General features: G+C 35.0%; 1 protein-coding gene across 2 annotated transcripts in view; it reads left to right on the top strand.

The window, feature by feature from the left end:
• Nucleotides 1-23,852, top strand: part of GLS (glutaminase) — a 58,706-nt gene that overhangs the window by 13,145 nt on the left and 21,709 nt on the right. For both annotated transcript variants that reach the window (XM_080346420.1, XM_080346421.1), the window contains exons 4-14: nucleotides 629-758; nucleotides 1,473-1,552; nucleotides 2,794-2,957; nucleotides 8,851-8,909; nucleotides 16,702-16,734; nucleotides 16,991-17,049; nucleotides 17,852-17,918; nucleotides 18,437-18,487; nucleotides 20,863-21,039; nucleotides 22,173-22,304; nucleotides 23,391-23,483. In XM_080346420.1, the coding sequence (XP_080202546.1) occupies nucleotides 629-758; nucleotides 1,473-1,552; nucleotides 2,794-2,957; nucleotides 8,851-8,909; nucleotides 16,702-16,734; nucleotides 16,991-17,049; nucleotides 17,852-17,918; nucleotides 18,437-18,487; nucleotides 20,863-21,039; nucleotides 22,173-22,304; nucleotides 23,391-23,483 (1,045 nt within the window). The remainder of the gene's footprint in view (nucleotides 1-628; nucleotides 759-1,472; nucleotides 1,553-2,793; nucleotides 2,958-8,850; nucleotides 8,910-16,701; nucleotides 16,735-16,990; nucleotides 17,050-17,851; nucleotides 17,919-18,436; nucleotides 18,488-20,862; nucleotides 21,040-22,172; nucleotides 22,305-23,390; nucleotides 23,484-23,852) is intronic.

Here is a 23,852-nt window from a genome sequence, read left to right as displayed (position 1 = left end):
TTCTTTGTTTGATGCTAAACCTTCCTTTCTCTTCCTTGCGCTGGGATAGGGCTGTTAATTCCCTTTATCAGGTCATATTTCAACTGATGTGATAAAGGCTCCTAATTCCCACCCCTGCACCACTTCAAGCAGCAGGTCTCAGCTTGTGTTCTGATCCTTCGCCTCTTCTGTTTCTCCTAGATAAGTCCTTTCCTTTCTGCGTCATCGGTTTTTAAATTTACCAGCTGGGCTGATGTTCAGAGGGTGTGGGTGATAATGTCTTGTGGGTTAAAAGGCAGCAAAGCCTCCCTAACTGGTGGCATTTTGAAGCCAGAAACTTGCAGTACTGCTCAAAGTTTAGTTTAGTTTAGAAGATGTTATTGAGCACTTCCACAGGATTTTGTTCTTGGAGGGGAAACTCATTCCAGTTTGGGCTGTTGGCAGTGTTGTTCTTCAGTTCATGGTGAAACCAGTTGGAATATAGCTTATAGACTGGAAAATTGAAAAGTCTTTCTAATAACAACCTGTTCTTTTGGGCATATAACTTCAAGGGACTGGTCCTTATTTAAATAGCATGTAATTGCTGCTTAAGTAAGCTTTTTGACGGTACTTTGTTAAAATACTAATGAACTTTTAAATTTTTTTACAGGTGTGTACAAAGTAATATCGTGTTGCTTACTCAAGCTTTCAGGAGGAAGTTTGTCATTCCAGATTTTATGTCATTTACTTCACATATTGATGAGTTGTATGAAAGTGCTAAAAAACAATCTGGAGGAAAGGTAACCTGTTTGTAAATTCAATTTCAAACTTCTAGAGATTTCTTGATATTAACCAAATATGTTTGTTAAGTAGATAGTTTTTTCTTGACATTTTAAGCAAAATGGTGAACTGATAACTTGATAAAACAGTTTTGGAAGTTCACTTATATCTGCAGCTTGTAAACTGTGTTAGAAATAAAGCTCCTTACCTCTAATGATCTACAGTTTTGGGGTTATACAGAGAAAAGTCTTTATTTTACATAAGCTGTAAAACCACTATATAATTTGTCAGACTAAACTTAGTCTATAAAAGAATTGTGCTACTCTACACTACTGGCTGGACTGTGTGACAAATAGTTGTCAACACCATACCTACGTTAGCAATTCAAGTTTATTCTCGTGCTTATTTTCAATAAATTAATTGAAAAATCCACGACTTTGTTACAAGCTAAAACTTTATTTTAAAATGCTAAACATGCCATAACATGGAACAAAGCTTCCTCTTAGAATGTGCTGAAGTTTGTACTTTCATTGAAAAGGTATTTTATTTGATAATGATCTAGTGAATATAGTAATTTATAATGAAATTTTAGATGTACTAGGTGATTATTGGTGGAATAATTAAGTTATAACTTGTGTATCCTTTCCATTGGCATTTATTTTGATTAATATATGTTAACATATAGTTAAATAGTCTGGATGTTGTAATGTCTCTTTTATTTCACATTGTGATAGGTTGCTGACTATATTCCACAACTGGCCAAGTTCAGTCCTGACTTGTGGGGTGTGTCACTCTGCACAGTGGATGGACAGAGGTATCTTCTGACTTTCAGATTTTACCGTTTCCTTTCTTTAAATTATCATCTGACATCTTGTGAGGAGCAGGGAGTTGGACTCAATGATCCTTATGGGTCCCTTCCAACTTGAGATATTCTATGATATACAGCACTTGATGGTATCTCATGGGTTAATAAAGAAAAATATTTATTTGAGTTGTTTAAGAAGTGAAATCCACTAGGTCATCTTAACATTTTACTTCCAACTTCCCTCTTTAAACTGAATTATTTTGCTGTTATTATAAAATAGTTTAAATAGTGTTTGTAAATGCTATATTTAAAGAAAGCTGTATTATATTGTGCTTATGATCCAAACACAGTAATGAAGCTGTGGGTAATTCTGGTGATTACCCAAGACCAAGATAGAGACAATGCTTATGTAGCATTAATCTGGGGAAGCTGAAGAGCTTTGAACCATATTATGTTTTCTGTGAGTCACAACATACTTAAAAGTTAGTTCCTTTTCTAGATTTTATGTACTGTAGCTTTATTAAAAAATCATTGTGAGTCACTGGAAAAAGTTAGTTTTTATGATGCCAGAATGCTTTTCTAAGTTACTCTGAAGCCTTTTCACGTTTTCTGCAAAGAAAAGAAGCAAATCCACTTCTGATTTTGCTGTCAGACAAATGGTTGCTTGGAGCCTTTTGCTCCAGATGAGGCATATGCTGCTTGTATGAGTAATTCTTCAGTGCAGTCTGACTTAGATATTGAAAGTAAACCTCTTAAAAGATAGCATTTAATAATTGTCATAAAATGCTTATGCCATTATCAAAGGCAGTATCAATACAGCTGTATAATTATTGCCCCTGAATTCCAAAGCTGAATTGGATCTCATATAGACATGAACTTTTATCTATCTATCTATTTACTATGTTGTCCGCAATTGAGTAGGGTAAGTGTGTTAACAGAGGTCTGGGGTGATTTTTTTTTTTCTTTTTTTTGCTGTGGTACCAACCCATTTCTGAACTTCCTTTTGTTTTGTTGCATCTCTGTAAGGACCAGCAAGTGGCTTTGTTATGCTTAGCTTATGGAGGCAATTGTTAAAACCTTTAAATCTTTTTTTCTGTTCTTCAAAATGAGACTTAATAATATGATTTTTGTTTTTGGGGTTGTTTTTGTTAATAGTCCTGGTAGATCAAAGAATAAATGAAGCTTTTAACACTACTTGTCACAGCTGACAAACAGGGAATTTCCAACCCCTTCATCTGTGTTTTTCACAGGCATTCTGTTGGCGATACCAAAGTTCCATTTTGTCTTCAGTCCTGTGTAAAGCCTTTGAAATATGCTATTGCTGTTAATGACCTTGGCACAGAGTATGTGCACAGATATGTTGGTAAAGAGCCTAGTGGACTAAGATTCAACAAATTGTTCCTGAATGAAGATGGTAAGATATATATAATACTTAATAATGCAAATACTTAATTTCAGAAAATTATAACACAAGCTACACGTGTTTTTTTAGTCTTTTCATCTTACTATATCCTCTGAAGTCTTATTATTAGACAGTGTCCCAAAATGTTTTGCCATCAGCAAGGTAGGCTTATCCTTTGTCACTCACTTTTATCTAATTTAGAATGCTAGTAAAAGATAGTTTACTACTTCTGTTCTGTTTGCTAGTATCCAACTGCAGGAAAAAATGAAGAATTTTGATAATGCAAGTATTTGAAATGTGTATTTATTGAGTTCAGTTGGTAGGAAATGTTCCTTAATCGTACCTTCTGGAAAATGATGGTGAAAGAATCAAAGATGTTCAATTGATTTTAAGAAACATGTATATCACTTCCCTTCTCAGCCCTCTGACAAGCAGGTGCTGGTGCCGAAGGCCAGTGCTGGCTGGTTTCCAGAAAGCAAAATTCAACACATCTTCTCACAGATTATTCTCGAGTGAATTTGGCTACTGATTCAAAACAATGCTTTCATTTTTATTTTCTTTTCCCTGTGACGGGAGTGGTTTAGCAAGAATTTCTCATACATACTGATCTAGATTATTTCTTTTTCATATTGTATTAATTCTCAAGCTGAAAATGTTATTTTTAAAAACAATATAGCAAAAATCTGAGTGGGATGACTCATGTAGCCTTAGAGGAAATGCTGGATGTTATCTCTGAAACACAAATGTTTCTTCTAGCAGATCCTTCTCAGTAAGAGAACAGACAATGTTTCTGTTGCCATGGTATTGCAATTAATATTTAATTAACAGCATAAGGCTTGGATGATATTTTTATCAAGGGCTGTATTGAATTCTGACTTAAATAGCTATATTATTAATATATAAATGGTACATAATTATATTAAGTCCATACATTAAAATCCTCTTTCCAAACTTACAAATAAAATAGATCTTGACAATTTGTCGTCTTTTTTGCTATGTTATTAAGTGGTAGTGAAATACCAACGTGCACATGTATTTCCAAGAGGGAATTAAGCATTTTGTCAAGCTTTGCTGTCTTGTTTTTGCTTTCTGCTTTTTCTAAATACAACGTTGTACAGTGTGAAAAAGACTGCCTTTTATCTCCCAAGAAAGCTTTCATCTAGAAAAGTTTTGATGGTGCTGAAAATTAAAGTATAGTATTTTTTTACCACTTTAGTAGTTTTTATTGCTACTTTTAAAATTGAACTATGAGAGAAGATTGATTGTTAGCCTGTGATCTTTTATTATATTGCTGTTACACTTGAAGAGTGTTTATAAGAGAATTAGGATTATTGAAAGTATGACTAGCATGTGTGAAATTAATAGAGAGGACTAATTGGCATGATAGAAATTTTACGTTTTAAGTGGATGCTTGTGTGGCTACTACAACTGACGTGGAAAAAATAGTGTTAGAACTAACCCAAACAGCCTTTTATCTATACCGTCCCTAAAGAAAAGACTAAAACAGAATGTAAAACTCTAATAAATAGGAGCATTTCAGTTACAGAGAGAGAAATGGAAGTCGAGTTTCCTACAAGTGAAGGAGGAGGGGAGGAGGAGGGAAGAAGGGATTATGCTTTACTTGTAGATTTAAGTTAATGTATGAAGTCTGGATATGCAGAACATTTGGCAGTTTGAACATGCGTAACTACCTTGAAGACCAGATTTTAAAATCTATCTCTATATAATACAGACATTTAATCTATTTGCTTTCTAATGATTGTGATATAGTTGAATTTCATGTTTGTAATCAGGATTTTGTAAAGTGAGATGTGGGTATTTGAAAACTGGTTAGACACGCATCTGAAGCTACTTTCTATAATTACCACAGTAAAGATTCCTAAACCAGGATGTTCTTTCATGTCTTTATTTACTAGTATTGAGATTCAAGCTGGAAAGAGTGGAGAATATTACAAGACATTTAAAAATCATAGCTAAAAATGCCAACATATAACAAAATTTGTTACTAAGAATCATGTATGTTTTGAGTAAGATCTGTTTTGTGCAATGGGAATGTGGAAATTCTGCAGCCTTGTGAATATTCAATTTTAAAACTTTTTTAATCAAAAGGAACATATGGCAAATCAAACAATTCAGATTTCTTGAGAACTAAAAAAATTCCCATGTTAATTAAAACCAGATTATTCTAGTTGATAGAAGTAGATCAGGAATTTTACAGAGTAAAATGTGTCTGAAATAGGCAGTGTCAGGAATAATTTTTATGGTCATTGAGCAGTTTGCAGGTTTTTTTCATGCCTGTTGAGTTGATGGTATGACATGGCTGACTATACCTGTATATATGGACAGTTTGTATCTCTTATGCATACATGGGACCTTCTCTTGATAAGTATTTGTAGAATTAGTTCAGTAATAAAATGGTTTGTGGAACTTAGTCCAGTAATAAATGATTTTTTTTTTTAAGTTTTGAATTTAGATATACCTTCCAAATATATTGCATTTCTCTATGTAAAAGACTTTTCTTGACAAGTATCTCCTTCCAACAGCAAAAACAGAGCACTGTATCAGAGAATAATACATTTACTATTCAGAAGCTGTTAGGTGGGTTGTTTATGCAAGAGGCAAGTCTTTGAATCAGTGCGAGACTTAATCAGGGCACCCCAGTTAAAGTTGAAGGGTTGTTATGACTTGTGCTTTTCATTAAGGATAAAACCATGAATTTACTCCAAAGTATGAGATGATACAGCTATGTAAGAGACTTGGACAAAAGTTGTGAAAAATATGGGTTTTTTCGATCTGAGCAGATAATTGCCTTTATTATTTGATTGTATAGAGAGAGTGTATGTGTGTGTCTTTTTTAGCAATATATCAGTTAGCTTTGCAGAGTTTGATACCTCTTTGTAAAGATTAATAAATGAGTTTGTTCACCTCTTTGGCAAGATCTTGCAATTATAGTGTTAATCCTCATTCCTTGTTGTACAATATGGAATCCCTGTGCTGATGTGAGGTGAATCAGTAGTTGCTGCCACTTTAGAAAGGCATCAGTGTAAGACTTTCCTTAAAAATTATTGCAGCATCAGAACCTGTACATCCCCAAGAGGTGAAAAAATAGCTGGGAATAGGAGTATTATTGATGGGAATGGAACATATCTCTTCTTTGAAATTAGCTGGAATCATTCAGAATGTAAGCTTTTTATTTTGAGGCCCTTAAAAAGGCCAGTGTATCATAAGTCTGGGGAGAGGTTCTTCGTTACAGAACAGAATATTTCAGTTGGAAGGGACCTACAGCAATTGTCTAGTCCAGCTGCTGGACCACTTCAGGGCTGACCAAAAGTTCCTGCATGTTGTTAAGGGTGTTGTCCAAATGCTTCTTAAACACTGACAGGCCTTGGACATCCACAACCTCTGCAGGAAGCCTGTAGCTCTTGTGGCAAGACAGAAGTTTATCTGTCTGTTGCAGATATCTATGGATGGGAAGTATTTGCATAGTGTTATCTGGTGCTATCCAGATAATAGTGAAAACTGCTTTCCTGGGACCTGGTTACTCTGACAGGGTTATTCTGCTTAGGAGAGGCTATAGATTGATAGGAGGTGTCCTCCTTGCTCTGCGATGTGCTGGTGTTAGGCAGCAGTGGGAGAGGCCCTCGAAGAGGAGCTTTTGTCAGTATTTGGTATGCTGGGCTGCTGTCCCCCTACCTTAGCTGTGAACACTCTCACAGTGCTTGTTCCTTGTTGACTCGTCAAGGGGGGAACAAAACACAGCTTCATTTCAGAAGCACATTCGGGAAAGCCCATGTTTCATTTTATCAGAAGGGTCTTGCTATTCCTCAGGTGAGGTCAGGACATGGTGGCATGTTGGTTGTGAAGTGGACAGAACTGGTACATGTAGTTTGCGATGTTAAGCAGTGAGAGACAGGAATCTTCAAAGTAGAGGAAAAGGTAATCAAGAATGCCTCGTGACTTGGAACATAAGTGGTGACATTTTCAAGGGAATGACATACAGTAAAATTTCTGAGGGTGTGTTGTGTGGACTTCCCACATTGGTAAGCTTTTGAGTAGCTAAATGCTAAATAAATATTACACATACCTTTTATTCAAGTCTACACGTAACATGGAGTTCGGGACATTTTTTTTTCTTTATCCTGTGTGACAGATTGAAGGTATAGAGATGTGCAAAAGAATCAAGAGCAAAACTTTTCTAAAAGTACTTTTAGAATGGGTTGTGTATGATTACGTAGTTAATGTGCTTATGGACTGGAATGATACTGATATTGTTAAGAGGAAGCTGGAATCAAGAGAAGCATAGCAAGAGCAAGAATTGAGGGTGACAGTGGGTTTTCACCGTGCATGAGGCCAGTGTTTTGTTGCGTTGGCTTGTAACGTCTGTGGTGGCCAGGTTTTTGGTCCCTAAGGAGATAGAGAGTTAGGAAGCTATGGAAATACTACATTTTTGGTACCTAGAGTCTAGTTTTAATCAAAAGTTGAGTACATTTGACCCAGTTTACTTGCGTTACTGACATGAGTAAGACAGGATCTTTGATATAGGTGGATCTTAAGTACAATCAGATGAAATGAGAACAATTAATGAATCTGTGACGGAGAGATTAGGAATGGCACTAACAACTTCAAAAATAGTATATAGGCATTAAGTTTGTATTTTAGGGGAGCTTCATGTTTTTTTGAACAGAAGGTATTGGTCTCACCTTTTCACAAATAGAATAATGTGATTTTTTGTTAAAAAAGGAACTTTTAATATTGACTTTCTGAAAAATACTCAAAGGAACTTGAGATGATTAGTTTTTGGAGATTACCTGATAGCCACCGATGGCTAAGTGCTATTGCCTGTGACTGGTGTAATTTTCATGGGAAAATACATGTGTGTATATGTACTGTGAGTGTTGTCTGTGTATTATAAAAATAGTGAACACATGGTGTGTATTAAATGAAGATTGGTTTCAAATTTGGAGGCAAAGTAACAGCAAATAAAAAGAAGAATTCAAACCTGTCACAGTATTAATGTATTGAGAATTGGTTGACATTTTCAGACACCAGAACCCTGAAAAATCAGCGTCGTAGTTAGAAGGCACAGCAAAAATGTTAGTTAAAAATAAGTAATAACTGTAGGAGGTAGGTGTTGATGAGTGAAAACTTGTATTTGGGAAAAGCAGACAGCTGATAGGAAAACATTTTTGGAAAAACTTTTTTTTTTTTAAAAAAGGTGATTCATTCACATGAGTAGCCAAGAATGATTGGGAATGCAAACCCACTGTTAAATATGGACATTAGTGATGAAAATAAAAAATTAAGTGTAGCAGGTATATGCAAGTCAATTATAAATTAAATTCCAGTGAGGATAAATAATCTGTTGTTTGTATTTCAGCAGCCACCAATAGAAACCTCTCATTCCTAAAAAGAATCAGAATTTTGTATTTATGTACAGCAGTAAGGAAATTCAAGAATTTTGTTTTATTTTAAAGGGCTTGTATGAACACTTTTGAGATTGCTGAGACTTAGTAACTTGGAGAAAAATGGTAAAGTCCCTTAGAGGTTGTACCACTTGCAGATGTTGCATTGATCAAATCTTGGAATACTGGAGAGGATTAAACATTCTCAAGAAGAGAAATGATGCTAAACTGATGAATTTATTGGACTGTTAAGTAGCATTAGGCTGAGTGTGTTCTAAGCTGTAAAATATTTTGCTCAAAATTACAAAAAAATTGCACAGAATGTTGAGTTACAGTTTAATTTAGGATCATATGCCATAATCAGAGCTTTAAGTCATTAATATATATCAATATATGTATATTAAGTCATACATTTAAGTAATGCATTAATATAAATCACTTGACCGGTTTTGTTTGACAAATGTGTCTTGGGATATATTTATAATTGAAAACTTATTTCACAGACAAGCCTCATAACCCTATGGTGAATGCTGGAGCAATTGTGGTCACGTCTTTAATCAAGGTAAAAAGTTCATTTTCAGTTTCTCTCAGAGTATTTTAATGGAGTGTAGAAAAAGTATCTTCTACAGATTATGGTCTGTTTTTATTTTGTGTGTGTAATACCTAATGGCAGTTTACTCATAAGTGGATAGAGAAGTTCTGATGTTTTGGGAAAAGTAACACTTGAAACAAATGCAATATCAGACCAGCCATTTTTAAAAAGTAATGGTGCAGCTGAAAGACACTCTTTTTCCTTAGTATTTTTACTTTGTTTCCTTCTTTAACTGCACAACACTTGATAGTCTCTCTCGAGAATTGCCTCATACTTGTTGAACACTAAGAGTGTGTTCTCAGGAATATGCTTTATAGCACTCAGAAATATGCTCCTGAATGCCTGGTGTACTTATATAGCATGAAGTTACCCAAATATTTCTTGCTGTGCAGAAGCAATGGAAGATACTGTACTTTGTACAGGAGCGATGCAGCTATATTTGCACCTCAGTCTTAGTACTGAATTTGTCTGCTATTAACATACTGTGCAACTAAATTATGCTTAACTTCTATGTTACGTAGTTTCTGTTGGGATGTTAAATGTTCTTTCGTAAAGAAGTGTATTTGGAAACAGTTACCTATATTTTACTGTGTAAACTGCAACTGAATAATGACTTAATGTCTTTAGCCCGTGATCTTGTGACTTTTGGGAAGCTGTATTTTACTTTTCCTTAGAATAAGCTGTATACATCTTTTCAAGCTGTAAGTGGTGTAAATTCCATGTAATGCTAATGTTTGCTAGATCCTTTACTTGTATTTTTTGCCTTGTTTTGGTAACCACTTGTACAATTTTTTTTTTTAAGGGCAACCACTTAGAATTGTGGGGAACATGTCAGTTCTCTGGAGTTTTGAAGTACAAAACTAAATATTGTCACTTCAGAGGTCTAAAAATCTTGTTTACAGCCTTTGTCTTGGTTTTGTTTCAAATTCCATTAGCTACAGTGTGTTTCCTACCTCCTATTTCCAAGTTGTTGATTTTAAAATTACTTAGATCATGATTTTCTGTGTAACAACTCCTGCTTAAAGACATTTATCTTTAATAGCTGTAGGTGAAAGAAAATGGCCTTAAGTATGACAGGTAAATTTATTCACATTTAATATTTTTCTAAAGGTTGACTGAGCATTGAAATTCACTTGGTTAATAGTGAATTTTAAAATCTGATTTAACACATTTGTCTGAAATGTCAAAATGTTAGTCCTACGACAACATGCCCTCCTGGTTCTAAGGGAAAACACGAGCATGTGCCTCTTGCAGAAGGCACATAGTTCTTGATAAATGGTGTACTTCTCAATAGATAACATGGATTTGTTTACTGCATGCAATCGTGATACTTCTTAGAAGGTTGGGGGATTGTTTTTGCTGGGTGTTTTCTTCTTTATTTATTTGTTGTAATGTTCTTATTAAGAGTATTGCATTGCACTGACATCTTTGCATGTGGTAACTGCACGTCTAATGGGTGCATATCATACTTATCACACTCCATTATTTTCAGTGTGATTAAAATGGAGATTATTTTATGTACTGCTTCCACTAAGATACCATTTATCATTTGAATAACTAACCAAACTAAACATGTTCTGAAGAAAATCACATAGTGAGTCATGGGTAGAAAGTTACTCAGTCATATTTTTTGTGAAATGACTTCTGTACAATCTGCAACTTAACAATATTCCTACTAATTATTCTGTGATTTAAGTGATTCACATTTATGTTTGATCTAATTTAAGATTTATTTTTAAAGTGGCCTCATTAACCCATGTTTTGCCCTCAGTTCCTCTGCATTTGTTATGTTTATTTAAGGTGTTGCTTGTGTATCTTGAAGACTGTGTATGGCTCCCACAGTTGAAGAAAATTAAGGCATTATTAAACATGGTCTAATTCACCATGTATGACAGATTTATATGTTGATAGCTATGGGGAGATTGGTGCTGATTTTCAGTGTTAAGAATGCTTTTACCTCATTTGAAATTAATTTTTTTCTCTCTTTCTGAGAAATTGATATAAGAATTCTTTCAAAATACACATACATTGTACTGAATTCAGCAGCTGTTAGCAGGCATGATCTTGCACACAACTGCCCTTGGAATCGGACATGATTACTTGTGGATAAGAGGTGATACTCAGAGTAATCTTTTTGTCAGAACACATCATATGTGAACATTGTAGGGGGGAAAAAAAGAGTTCTTAGAAGGCACTCAGAACTGCGTATGGGATGCTGAATTTGGTATATACACCTTGGAACAGAGCACTGACCTAAACTGTGATGTTATCTTTAGCCCTTGCTATTCATAATAATAAATAATAATGCATATGTGCATGTTAAGTTGTACATTTGGCTTGCTTAGGCATGACTATATCATACTTTTACCAGCTAAAGTGATCCTTCTACTGTCTTGTGCTCAGAACTACGATATATTTACGCTTTGGTGCCTTGACTCACGGCCCTGCTGTAAATGTACTTGCATCACACTCCACAGACTGTTCCAGCAATTTAAGACATGTATCTACGATAAAAAAGCTTTAGCAAAAAGACATCCCGTGGGCCAGTTTTAATGATATAAAATTTTTGAAGAACCCTAAGGACCTTTCCCTTGTTTGTAATTGTACAGCCATTTGCCTTTATTACTAGCTACATAAATTACATAGTTATAATAATTTAAAAGTAATTGTTATCAAAAGAAAATTGCAGTGGCAATTACAGGAGGTTTTGGAAAAGTGATATTAGATATAATAGTAAATTCTCCCATGTCCCTGAGGAAATCCAGACGCTTGGAAGATGATGATTCAGCTGGTGCAGAGGTTTAGTACAGATGCAGTGCTCTGAACTACACAGCTTTCTGTGCATCACACAGACTGGGAAAGTCTTCATTGCCTGTAGCGTGGGTAGAATTTAATGCTTTGATCTGTTGTTTTTTCTTAAACCTTCAATTCAATTCCCAAAGCATGTCAGCTTCAGGAATATAAGTGGTTGTGTCAGTAATTGCCCATTTCTGGGTATTTTTAGTGCCTGGAGAGGGTGGTGCCTTAGGGGTGCAAATAGGATGAAGAGGAAAGGTCCAGAGTGAAATATGTAAAAGGTGACAAATGGCTGGGGAAGAATTCACCAGAGTACAAGGAATTAGGCTTACATAATTTTTATTGTATACTTCAAGAGTCTATCTGTAGATAAAAGCTTTCCTAGTGTAACAGCAAAGGTTTGGGCAAATATATATATATATATATAGCTGATACGTGCTGACAACGACACACACGATCTTAGACAGTGATGATAGACATGAATGCTCACTGAAGGGAGGTGTTTTATAGTGTGAATTACCATGGGAACATTTAAGACACATTGCGGGGCATAGCAGTATTCATAGTCTTTGAAGAAAAATTAGTGCACAAGAAAATGAAGATGATGATCTTACTGACTTAATTCAATGAAGGCTTTTCTTTTTTTGTATGAAACATAAAGAGGTGTATCTCCTATCACAGAATCACAGAATGTCAGGGATTGAAAGGGGCCTCAAAAGATCATCCAGTCCAATCCCCCTGCTGGAGCAGGAATACCCAGATGAGGTTACACAGGAATGTGTCCAGGCAGGTTTTGAATGTCTCCAGGATAGGAGACTCCATGACCTCCCTGGGCAGCCTGTTCCAGTGTCTGTTACCCTTACTGAGAAGAAGTTCCTTCTCAAATTTAAGTGGAACCTCTTGTGTTCCAGTTTGAACCCATTACTCCTTGTCCTGTCATTGGTTGTCACCAAGAAGAGCCTGGCTCCATCCTCCTGACACTCACCCTTTATATATTTGTAGACATTAATGAGGTCACCCCTCAGTCTCCTCTTTCTAAATATGCTGAAAAGCCATCAAATGAGTGTGTTAGAAAGTGTTGTAAAAATATCTAATACTTGAGAGGTGGGAAAATGCAAGGTTTATTTGACAATATAAATAAATAGTACAGACTTAGCTGAATTGCTCTATGCTACCCAGTCCAGTTATCCTTCCTGATAGACTGATGTGTAAATGTATATGCACACTGCTTTAAAATCTGTGCTGGTGTTGTGATCTTCTCTGCCAAATACTTTATTTTAGTGAAATTTCCTCTTTTCCTGGGTTATTAATTTTCTCATAGTAACTAATTTTGGAGAGAATGTACATTCATATTATTCTGCACTTGTTTTTTATTATAACTCAAATGTATGAGATGTTACTTGACATAGAATATGTAGTAGTGATATAAAATACATGCGATCACATATGCAAGTATTTAATACTGAAGGACACCAAAATAATTCTTACATATATTTGAAATAGTAAGAGTATTGGTCTTAGTGGATCAAATACTGTCTGTGACAGTGTGCTCTCAAGTACTTCAGAGCTGAAAATGTCATGCTAAGCAGTCAGGACACCAGTTCTCACAGAACAAGCCCAGATTAACAAATAAATTTAAACATATATGTAAGTACAGAAAACTAAAATAAGAACGTTAATAGCTAATGTAAAATGCACAAATGAAAAAAGAGGTTTCTTACACACTGACATAGCGTCATGGTTTTTTTTTTTTCCGGAGGTTTTTTGTTGCAGCATAGTGTTTGGTTATAAATTTGCTTTAAAAAAATTCCAGAAATTAATTAAAAAATAATCTTCTATTATTAGAAGATTATAAACTTCTCATGATATAGATGTTTTTATTAGCTTGGCTTAGATTCAAAATTGAAAAATGATTTTAACAAGAGACACATGGTAAGAGCTTATGTGGTCTAATCGTATAAACACTGAATGTTGATCAGTGAAAAGTGGCTAATGTTAACTACTTTTTTAATAAATATTGCCTGATTTTGTCATTGCAAGCTCTGGTAAGTATCCATGGGTCTCTTCTTTCCAATGTACATGTAGGCATGCAACCAGTGCAACTGCTTATATTTTTCTAGTAGAAATACAAGTTATAAAAGTATCTTTTTTTACAAAAAGGGGGGGAGGGAAGATCACTAAAACCTGACACAGTCAAAAAATTCAAATTTATGATTGACAGCCATAGCGTCCATTGTGGCTTAAGTGTTTACAAAATTTTATTGAGCTGTCTTCTGCAAGTTTGAATTTTCTGCCTATCAGTCTGCTTCAATTGCAACATTTTTAGTTTCATTTTGTATTCATTTAGAAGTGTTGTTTTCATATGTATATACACACAAGCATGTATCCAGTAAGTGTGTATATGAACATATGTTCCGGTAAATGTACTAAGTGTATGTGGAGTTAGTGCATGGAATGTTTCCTTTGTTCTAGACAGATAAATTTGCATCTGAACTTCAATAAAAATGCTTTTTAAGAAATACTGTTGCGGTGCCCCCAACCTCATAGGCTTATACAATCAAGCAATACAATAAGAAGCACTTGTGCAAGAACAGAATTTTTCTTGTCTCTTACATTTTTTTAAATTACATTGGAAAAGTTGCTCAGTATTCTGAATGTGAGGATTTTGTATTTGCAATTGCATTTTAATCATAGAATGTGTGTTGCCTCTGTGTCTCTTCAGCTTTTTAGGAGGAGCAGCATAATTCTGTCAGCTGCTGAAAGAGGGAAATTAATATGTTGGGGTTTTTAGTCATCATACATATGGAAGCAAAGTTTTCTGTTTTATTAACACGTTACAGTTAAATCCCTACTGAGGCCTTGGTCGTATGATCACTTAAGCAAATATTTTAGGTATACAAGCAGTGAGATTTCAGTAATGATGCTTTCATGTTTAATACAAAGTACCAATGCGAGTGTGTGGAACGTCACTGACTAGAACCACATCATCTGAGTTAGGAGACAGAAGATTTTCTTCCCAAAATACGAGATTAGATGTTAATTTTAAAAGGAAACCTTTGCTATAACAAGTTGATGTGGAAAAAGTTTGGATTGAGTCTGTTGCCCACGAATTTTATATGCTGCTAGTAAAGCCAGGTTTTTGTTGAAGAGCTAGGAATTTTTTTTCAAATGGGAAAAAAAAGTGAAGTATTATGTATTTATATTTTTGCAGAAAGCATGATCCCTTTCTCCCTCTTCCTTTTTTTAACAAAAGAACTTGTTTCAATTTATTATACATGTCTAACCATACAATTATCAATGCAGCATCCCATAACTAATGCTGACCCACTTTCCCAGAAAAAGATGTTCATTGTGCATTTGAAAGGTTAAAAAGGTTTTTGTGGTTTAAATGTTGTTACATATTTTACAGCATTAGGATCTATGGAATATTTTGACAACTGCAACAGTTCAATGAAGTTGGTAATTTCTTCTTTTAATTATTTTTCATTGAACAGATTTGGAGTTAATTTTTTAAGACTTGTGTTCTGGTATATTATACAGGAACATTTTGATGAAATGTATCATGATTTTTTTTTTGTCTTATTGCAAATTAGCTAGAGATTATTGCCTTTAAAGTTACTAGCCTTTAAGCATAAGGTAACCACTGGTGCATAATTTTGACCAAGCAGCGTGGTGTTCCGTGCAGCTAGTGATGGTACGTGTGTGGCTGCACATCCTCGTGTAGATGAGCTGATGCATGGGCTTCCGAGGTTATCGGCAACACCCTAACCCACGTACAGAGTGGGAAATGAGACTGGCTTTACACAGTTCATTAAGTAAAATATTGGTTGATAGATATAAAGCTTCACTTTTTCCACGTCCTTCCCCATTCCCATATTAAACACAGCGCAAGTAGCGTCTTGAATTGTTTGAGATATGTTAAACAGAGTTTTGTTATCTAAATCAAGTATCTTTAATATTAAAAATTATTCATAAAAAACATCTCCAGATACATTGTTTCCACTTGTGTATGTGATGCCATTGTTTTTTTTTTAAACTTCCTCAAAAAATTCTGCTTGGCTCCTTAAATTAAAAACTCTCCCCAGTAGAACATTTGCTATTTTTTACCTCCCACCCCTCTATCAATGTCTTGCTATAGGAATTTGTGAAAGGTCGCCTGTCAGAGACCTGTAAAGAATTAATACATCCTTAACTGGCAGCTACTAAATCTCAGATTGTTCTTAAACAGGGAAAAAAAAAAAGCCCCAAAATAACACCCCTCGTCTTCCCTGAAAAAAGCAAAACACCCAACACTTAGGATTAAGTTTCGCTAATATCCTTGTTAAGCTGGATTTAGATTTTTCCTTACATTGCTAGCCCAATAGCGTACTCTATGACGTGTTATTCTATTTTTCTAACTGTTTAATTTTTAGTAGGTAGGACTTCAATCAGATATTAATTGGATATATTTGATTAAATGCAATTATTTTAAGTCTTCAATCTAAATTCTTAGTATGGGCTCTAGCCATGGAAATAACTTCAGTAGCCTGAACTTTCCTATGCTCAGCTCTATTAGTAGTATCAGAATACCTTTGGGTTACTAATCTATAAAAAGTTAGTGTTTTCATTATAATTATCCTGACTGTAGTTACTTTTGTATTTTTTTCTTTAACATACTACATTACTTATGCTAAACACATAAAGCTGAATAGAGAGCACTTAAAGCATACCTTTTTCAGTTTAAATTCATTTCCAACATACAGGTGTTTGATAGAACTCTTATAGGATTATTTAATTTAAATGATATTTAAAGATTTACTTATCTAACACTTTAATTTTTTCATTAATATATGAAATGATTGTAGTACTTTATTCTTAATTAGCCTCATACTGTAGTTGTATGCATTAAAAATCCTAATACTGTTAAGTGAACTAACTTCTTTCTTATGTTAACAATTCTTGTAAATTATTTTTTCTTTTCTTTCAGCAAGGAGCAAATAATGCAGAAAAATTTGACTACGTAAGTTAACATTACAATATTCCTTTTTGATAAAATTTAATGGTAAAAGTCCCAAGATTGCAGGGGAATTGCAAGTGAAAATTTTATTAATTTCAAATGTTTTGTCTTTTATCTTGATTGTTTAAACATTGAGTGATTTGGATTGCGTTTGTAAAATTGTGTTACAAGGTTTAGAGTAAGGCTGGATTGAAAGTTGGTTGGTTATAATGTCTGGCAATGTTGGCATGCTTTCCCTCCTCCTTTCTGTCCCTAACAGGTGATGCAATTCATGAATAAAATGGCTGGTAACGAGTATGTTGGGTTCAGTAATGCTACGTAAGTATCTTTTATTTACTTCCTGAAGTTAGCTGGAAAATGCCTCAACTGATAATTGGCATATTGAGCTTATGGCAAAGTTTAGTAATTTACATTGAAACCGTCATTTCATCCCTAATATTAGAGGGTGTCTTTGGCTTAAAATTTAAAAGGATTGAAGTTGTGCATGTCTCTGACAGCAATGTGGCTAAATCTCACATAAAAATCTCTTTGAAATGTCAATATTCTGTTGTAGTGCTTTGTTGGTGCTATGGCAGGCAGAGCTCTGAGTGCAACTCTTACCTTCCTGGCATTCAGATTAAAAATTAAACTCTGCACGTTGATGGCTGCAGATCAGATGTTTAGAAAGCATACTTCATGCAACTGGGACTCTTAATATTTTTTTAAAAAATTTATTTTGCATATTTGAATTATTTTCTACAACACTTCCCCCCGTTAGCTCAGTGTATAGCACTCCAAAAATCTCAAGAGCTTTTAGAGGCAGCACAGGTGCAGAGAAGAAGGAGATAACTAGTGTTTTTCCTGAGCTCTGTTAACATGAAAGTGTTTAGCATGGAAGGAACCAGACAGGAGAGAATTACGCACCCATGTGTCTGTACAGGTTCCTCCTTCAGGCTTCATCCTGAACGTGAGCATCACAACAAACCAGGCAGCCATCAACCTCATCACCATTTGATCTTCTATGCCATTAGCAGAATATTTGTCTTCAGATTAATGTATCCTTTACAAGCAGTTTTATTGAATCACATCTCTGAAGTTCAGCTTTTTTCTGAAAGTTTGACATGTTCTTTTTTTTTTTAAGGTTCCAGTCTGAAAGGGAGAGTGGTGATAGAAACTTTGCAATTGGCTATTACTTGAAAGAAAAAAAGGTTGGTCTCTCTTGTTTATTATATTTTGAAGACTGTGGATTGTTGGTTTTTTTTTTCCGTAGTCTATGAAGATTTCAAATTTATTTCATGTACAGTATGGCATAAATTATTCTAAACTGTGTATGTTTTCATACTGTTACTCAACATGCTGTCATGTAGAAGTGTGATACTTCTTATAATAGAACACCTGTAATCTTTTTTCTGTATCACAGCCATGATAATTTGTTCAGTTTGTCATAAATGCATAATCTGTGCTCTGTAGAAGATGTGGTTTGCAGATTTACAGATATTGAAATCTGTAGTGAAAAGTATTTTAATACGTAGCTTATTGACCTCACTGCACTGTTATTTTAAAATCTGACTTGTTTCAGTATAGCTCCTTACTGCATTTTAATAAATATGTAATTTTAAATCTGCCTAATGCTTAACATACTGACAGTGATATAGCTTAATTTATGTCTCTCTAGAAGTGATATTTTAAAAAAAAATTAACTAAAGACTCTATTTTTCTTTCTCAGTGCTTTCCTGAAGGCACAGATATGGTTGCTATACTAGACTTCTATTTTCAGGTAACTGACTTTAAAATTGAGACTCATTATAGATCTGTATTACTGTTACAAGCAGTAGAAACTGATTTGTTCCTAGATATGAAGGCTCTAATTTATATTTAGTCTTGTCAGCTTCTGTTAAACTCCATTTGGAACTTTTGTGCATTTGATGTGTTCATATCTGCTTTTGTTTAGGTGCTGTATCAGTGCCTTTATTGCTAATGTAAACTAGCAATGGTCTTTGAAACACTGGTAGTTAGAAGCTTAAAATGTCTTGTATTACAAAATGCTTCTGCTTCTTTGGGTTGATGATCTTTATTGTGCTGTGAAGTACTTTAGACTCCGTGTGCATGCTCTATTGGAAGCTCAGGGGAAATGCTATAAACAGAATAATTATATTAATATCATTACTTTTTGTTTAATTCAGTGCTTATAAGTAAAACAAAGAATATAGGCATATATATTCTCCTGTCCACTGGTTGTTTTTTTTTTTTTCTTTTTCACTTTCAGCAAGTTGCTTGCAACTGTCACAAAATGAGAACTTGGCCAGTGTGAGGTGTTTCGTCAGTGAGGGTTTCCTAGTGTCAGAACATTCACAACTCAGCTCTGCTGCGTGAAGTTTTAAAGAGGCAGTTTCAGTTGTGTTGCTGCCTGGGATAGTTTTGTTTGTTTATTTGTTTGTTTGTTTTTTAATCCAGAGTTTAGTTCTCAAAATGAATCTGGTTTTGATTCGTGAGACTTGCTCTTAGCTATGCAAATTACAAACAATATATTTTTAAATGCAAATTTTATCTGAGTTTTTTGTATTGGGATGTACCCACTCTAGTCTTTAAGTCAAAGGACTGTTGATGAAGTAAGGGATACGTGATTACCCTTAGTTGACCTCTTGTTGAGGTACAAGCTAATAGTCCACTCTGAATTTCTGCTATTGCAGAACAAAACTGATAGTTTCTTTGAATTTACTGTTTAAACAGGCTTTTAAAATGCTTTCTGTCTTACTGCCTCGTGTCCTGATTTGCTTCGGAGTGCAAAGCTATTCATAAGAAAAGCTAAAACTAACTTTTCTGATGTATTTTAATTTGGCCTAATTTTTGTACATTGTGATCTCTAATTTCATGACTGTGTGTCAGTTCTTTTTTCCCATTGCAAAATTCCCTTTTCACTCCATACTCAGGAAAAGGGCAGCTCATAGATGAGTGGCAATTCTGTTTTCTTTTCTCCTCACTCTACAACGCTTGCTTTCCAACGCTCTACTGAGATTCAACCTAAAAGGTTATTTATTTCTTTTCTTTGGGTTTTCTGCAATACTCTGTCCTCCTTTGTGTAATTGGGAACTTTCTGAACAGAAATAAACTTATTTTCTTGTTGTCTCTGTAAAGCGGGGATAGATTATTCTCACTTTAGAGAACGGAGGTACAAAATGCAGGTGCTTAAACTGAGAACCTAGAAACACCTTTTTTTTTTTTCAAAGTAGGTGTTATCGTGTAATACTTCATATGTTTAAAACACGGTTGCCATTTTAGATGCGTCTCTGACAATCTCTTGATTTGCAACTCCAGTTGATTGGACTAGGATGTATTGAGTTTGGCACCCGGAAAATAAGAATTCCAGGTAGTAACTACTCATGCAAACTTGGTTTAGGTAATTTCATGAAGTATCATGTAATGACTGTTTGGCAAAAGCAAGAATACAAGCACTAGTTTGTTTACTTTTCAGAGTAGCATTTCAGGTTGAAACCAGCTTATCTTTTGGTTTCTGCAGAAATGAGGCAGCATCAGGTGATGGCATGATATCACATTCCCTGATGTGTCACCAAAGTATGTATAGTCTGTAATGAAGCAGAGATCCTGGGAGAAACTATTATATGGTTGTAGCTTTAACATATCAAGTATATGTGAGAAAAAAAGTGAAATAAGGCTGCATCAGCAGGAGGTGCTGGCATTAAGACTTGCATGTGCTAGAGTTTGCAGCTTTCGAATGTACTTGTAGTAGCGTGTGGGGTCTTCTAAGGCTTAAAAAAAAAAAACCCACACAAAACAAATTGAAGAAAAACAGTCATTCTGTGGCTTTGCGATTTAAGCAGATACACAATACTGAGATTGTTTTCCAGACCTCTTCCTCTCAAAGAAACATAAGGGGGGTGGGGGGAAGAATCAGGCGGAGACACTCATGACAAATACTGTTTCAGACTATTGAGAGGGCTTACAAACATTGTTGCTGGGATCTTTGTAGTAGGAATTCAGACCATATTAATTGACGCTACTAGTGTCACCTGTAATGAATGTTATGCTACAGGTTATTTTATGATATGTTATTTCTGTAGAGAAATATTGTTGATCCTGGCCTTCCTGTGTGAGAAGTATCAGTTCTTATAATCTCTCTTTCTTTTTCATAAGCTTTGCTCGATAGAAGTAACGTGTGAATCAGCAAGTGTGATGGCAGCAACTCTGGCTAACGGTGGATTTTGCCCAATCACTGGGGAAAGAGTCCTGAGTCCCGAAGCAGTCCGGAATACCCTCAGTTTAATGCATTCCTGTGGCATGTATGACTTTTCAGGGCAGTTTGCCTTCCATGTAAGTATTGTTTTCAGATATTTGTTATAGGTGATCAGGAAGATTAATTTGTACTATTGTTTTCCGTGTTCCAAGGCTTGCTTCTGGGGGAGAGGAGGAGGTGTTACATGGATTGTTTAGAAATTGAACACACCTTATGGGAAAATCTCACCTAGGATTCATGGCACTACTAGTACAGTTTACCTTATAGCACTTACTGTTCTCTGCCACTTGATATTTTGGAATCCTTTTCATGTGGAGATGTGAATACTGTCTCTTAAGAAAGGCTGTTAATGATGCAGATGTAGCTGGAAGCAGTAGAAGTGAAGAACTCCTGCTATATGGGAGTAAAAGATTGCACAAAGCCTTTGCAGACAGTTGCTTTTTCTTTACTAAGGCTCAGGAATTGTCCTCGTGTTGTAAAAGTGGCTGTCATACGCAGCATATGTACCATGCTTCTATTTTCCAGCAGTTTGTTCCTCATGTATAAGTATTTTAAGATGTACTGTGTCTTATTTATGTTTTCAGCATTTTGTTTTGAGCATTTCTAGTTTTTTTTCTTATTGCATACATGTGAAGTCAGTTACAATGGTTTATGTGACCTAGAAATTATTGCTTACAGAGCTATGAGGATATGTGACATGTTAGTTTCTGCTGGAAAAAAGCAATACCTTTATCTAGATTGTAAATAAATAGCTATTGTATGATTTCATGGGCAGATTCTTCTGTTTTCTTTAGTTTTGGGGTTTTTTTTACCTTTTCAAGTCAAGATTTTTTTTCAACGTATATAGATTTGTGATACTACCTTGTTGCAAGCTGTTCATGATGACACACTCCAAGATACACTTGTGTACTACTGCTTAGTCATAATTACTCTTTATAGTAGATTTAAATTATCTTTTGTGCTGTATTACTGAATCTGTGTTACTAATAGCAATGATGTGTCATCCTGTACATTGGATTGCCGTGAACTGTGCTTCAGGTTGTTGTCTATCTAAGAAGAAATAAACAAGAATGCTTTCCCACCTTAAAGTGCTTTCCAGATCTACATTTTATAAATGCTGCATAGCAATCTTCAGTAAAATGCCAAAGCATTGTGTTAGAATAGTGAAGAATGTTTGCAGAGAACAGTAATTCTCTATTTTTTTCTGTAGGTTGGTCTTCCTGCGAAATCTGGAGTTGCTGGTGGGATTCTTCTGGTTGTTCCTAACGTCATGGGCTTGATGTGCTGGTCACCTCCATTGGACAAGATGGGCAACAGCGTTAAAGGAATTCACTTCTGTCATGTAAGCAGCATTGCCTTTCTTTATGTTGTTTTGGGTTTGTTTTCCTTTTGCAGCTGATGTTTACTGAGCTTCAGTTAGCATAGCTGAGATCTAAGTGAATTAGTGATTTGTTACTCTTAATACATCATAAGTTTCATTTGAGCCAAGGGTGAAAAGTCAGAGACACTTGCATCTTAGTAATAAATAACACTTTTAATTCAGTGAGCATTAAGAAAATATGATGCCAGAAACACTGGAGAAATTGATTGTGGATAAGCTTTGAAAAGGAACACAAGTTTTGGGCAAGCTCTTCCTGGCTTTTGAAAGGGCTGTGGGCAGTGTTGACAGCAGCCTTAGAAGCAGAAGAGACTTTGTAGAGTACCTTGTAATGATTAATAAAGATGTTTTATGGGAGAGGAAACATAGAAAAATGTTGCCTTTTTTTATTTTCTCCCGAAAACTACCTTGTAATACCAATTAAGTAATTATAAATGGGGGGGTGGGGAATCTTAAAGAATCTTAAAAAGGAGGAATTTAAATATAGAATCACAGATCAAGAGGTAAGTGAAGGATTTACTGCCTTTTTTGTTATAATAAGACCTAAAGCCTGATAGATGATCACGGCATACAAGTAACATGAATGTAACATTCACTTTTAAAAGTAAACAGCATAGCAAAGTTCTGTAATAATAACTTTTCATGTTGTAAATCAAACTGAATTAAAATCCATTATGTCGCATATTTTCTTGTTTTATCCTTGTGTTTAAAGTTTTATGTACTAGACTAGCCCAGACTATTCTTCCTGTTCCTGGGGTGTTTCATGCAGCTGGAGTAGAAATATTTTGAAATAGATATTTTGCAAATTGCTAGTTTTGTACCTTTTTTTAAAAGAGGAGTTTAAAGGTGTTATTAGAGCTTAATCATATCATTATATTAGGTTCAAAAGGCCTTATAAACATTGCTATTGATTTACTAAATCAAAAATGAAGCTTCTGTTGTCACTGATTTGTTATAAGGATATGATGTAAACCATCAGTGTTAGTATAATGTCATATGTATTTGACTATAATATGCAAATAATAATGTGTGTTCTCTAAATATCTGCAGGATCTGGTTTCTTTGTGCAATTTCCATAACTACGATAATTTGAGACACTTTGCGAAAAAGCTGGATCCTCGCAGAGAAGGTGGTGATCAGCGGGTAAGTTAGTATGTGTGTTTAGTGAGTATTGCTTGTAGACATCAGAAGAAACGCAGGAAGTTCTCCTCTGAAGGCAAAACTGCTCAATGACATGTATTGCATCAAAGCTTTCACGTGAACTAGTTAGTATGAATTACTAGTGGACATTTAACCTGGGTGGACCACGCCATCGCAGGGTTTTGTACAGTAGAATTTCATATTAGATTTGTAACTCCATTTCATGCAGTTATCTCCCTTGCTAGACTAAGTGTCCGGTATCTGATAAAAGTCACAAAGAGTTTTGCTGTACTGGCTGCCTTTAATAAAGATTTGACCAGCTGGGGGGCTTAGCTTTTCTGATCTGTGCTGCATGAGCTGTACGTTCAGCAT

Source organism: Nesoenas mayeri (genome assembly GCF_963082525.1).
Source record: "Nesoenas mayeri genome assembly, chromosome: 6".
NCBI lineage: Eukaryota > Metazoa > Chordata > Aves > Columbiformes > Columbidae > Nesoenas > Nesoenas mayeri.
This window is presented reverse-complemented; position numbering and strand designations above follow the sequence as displayed.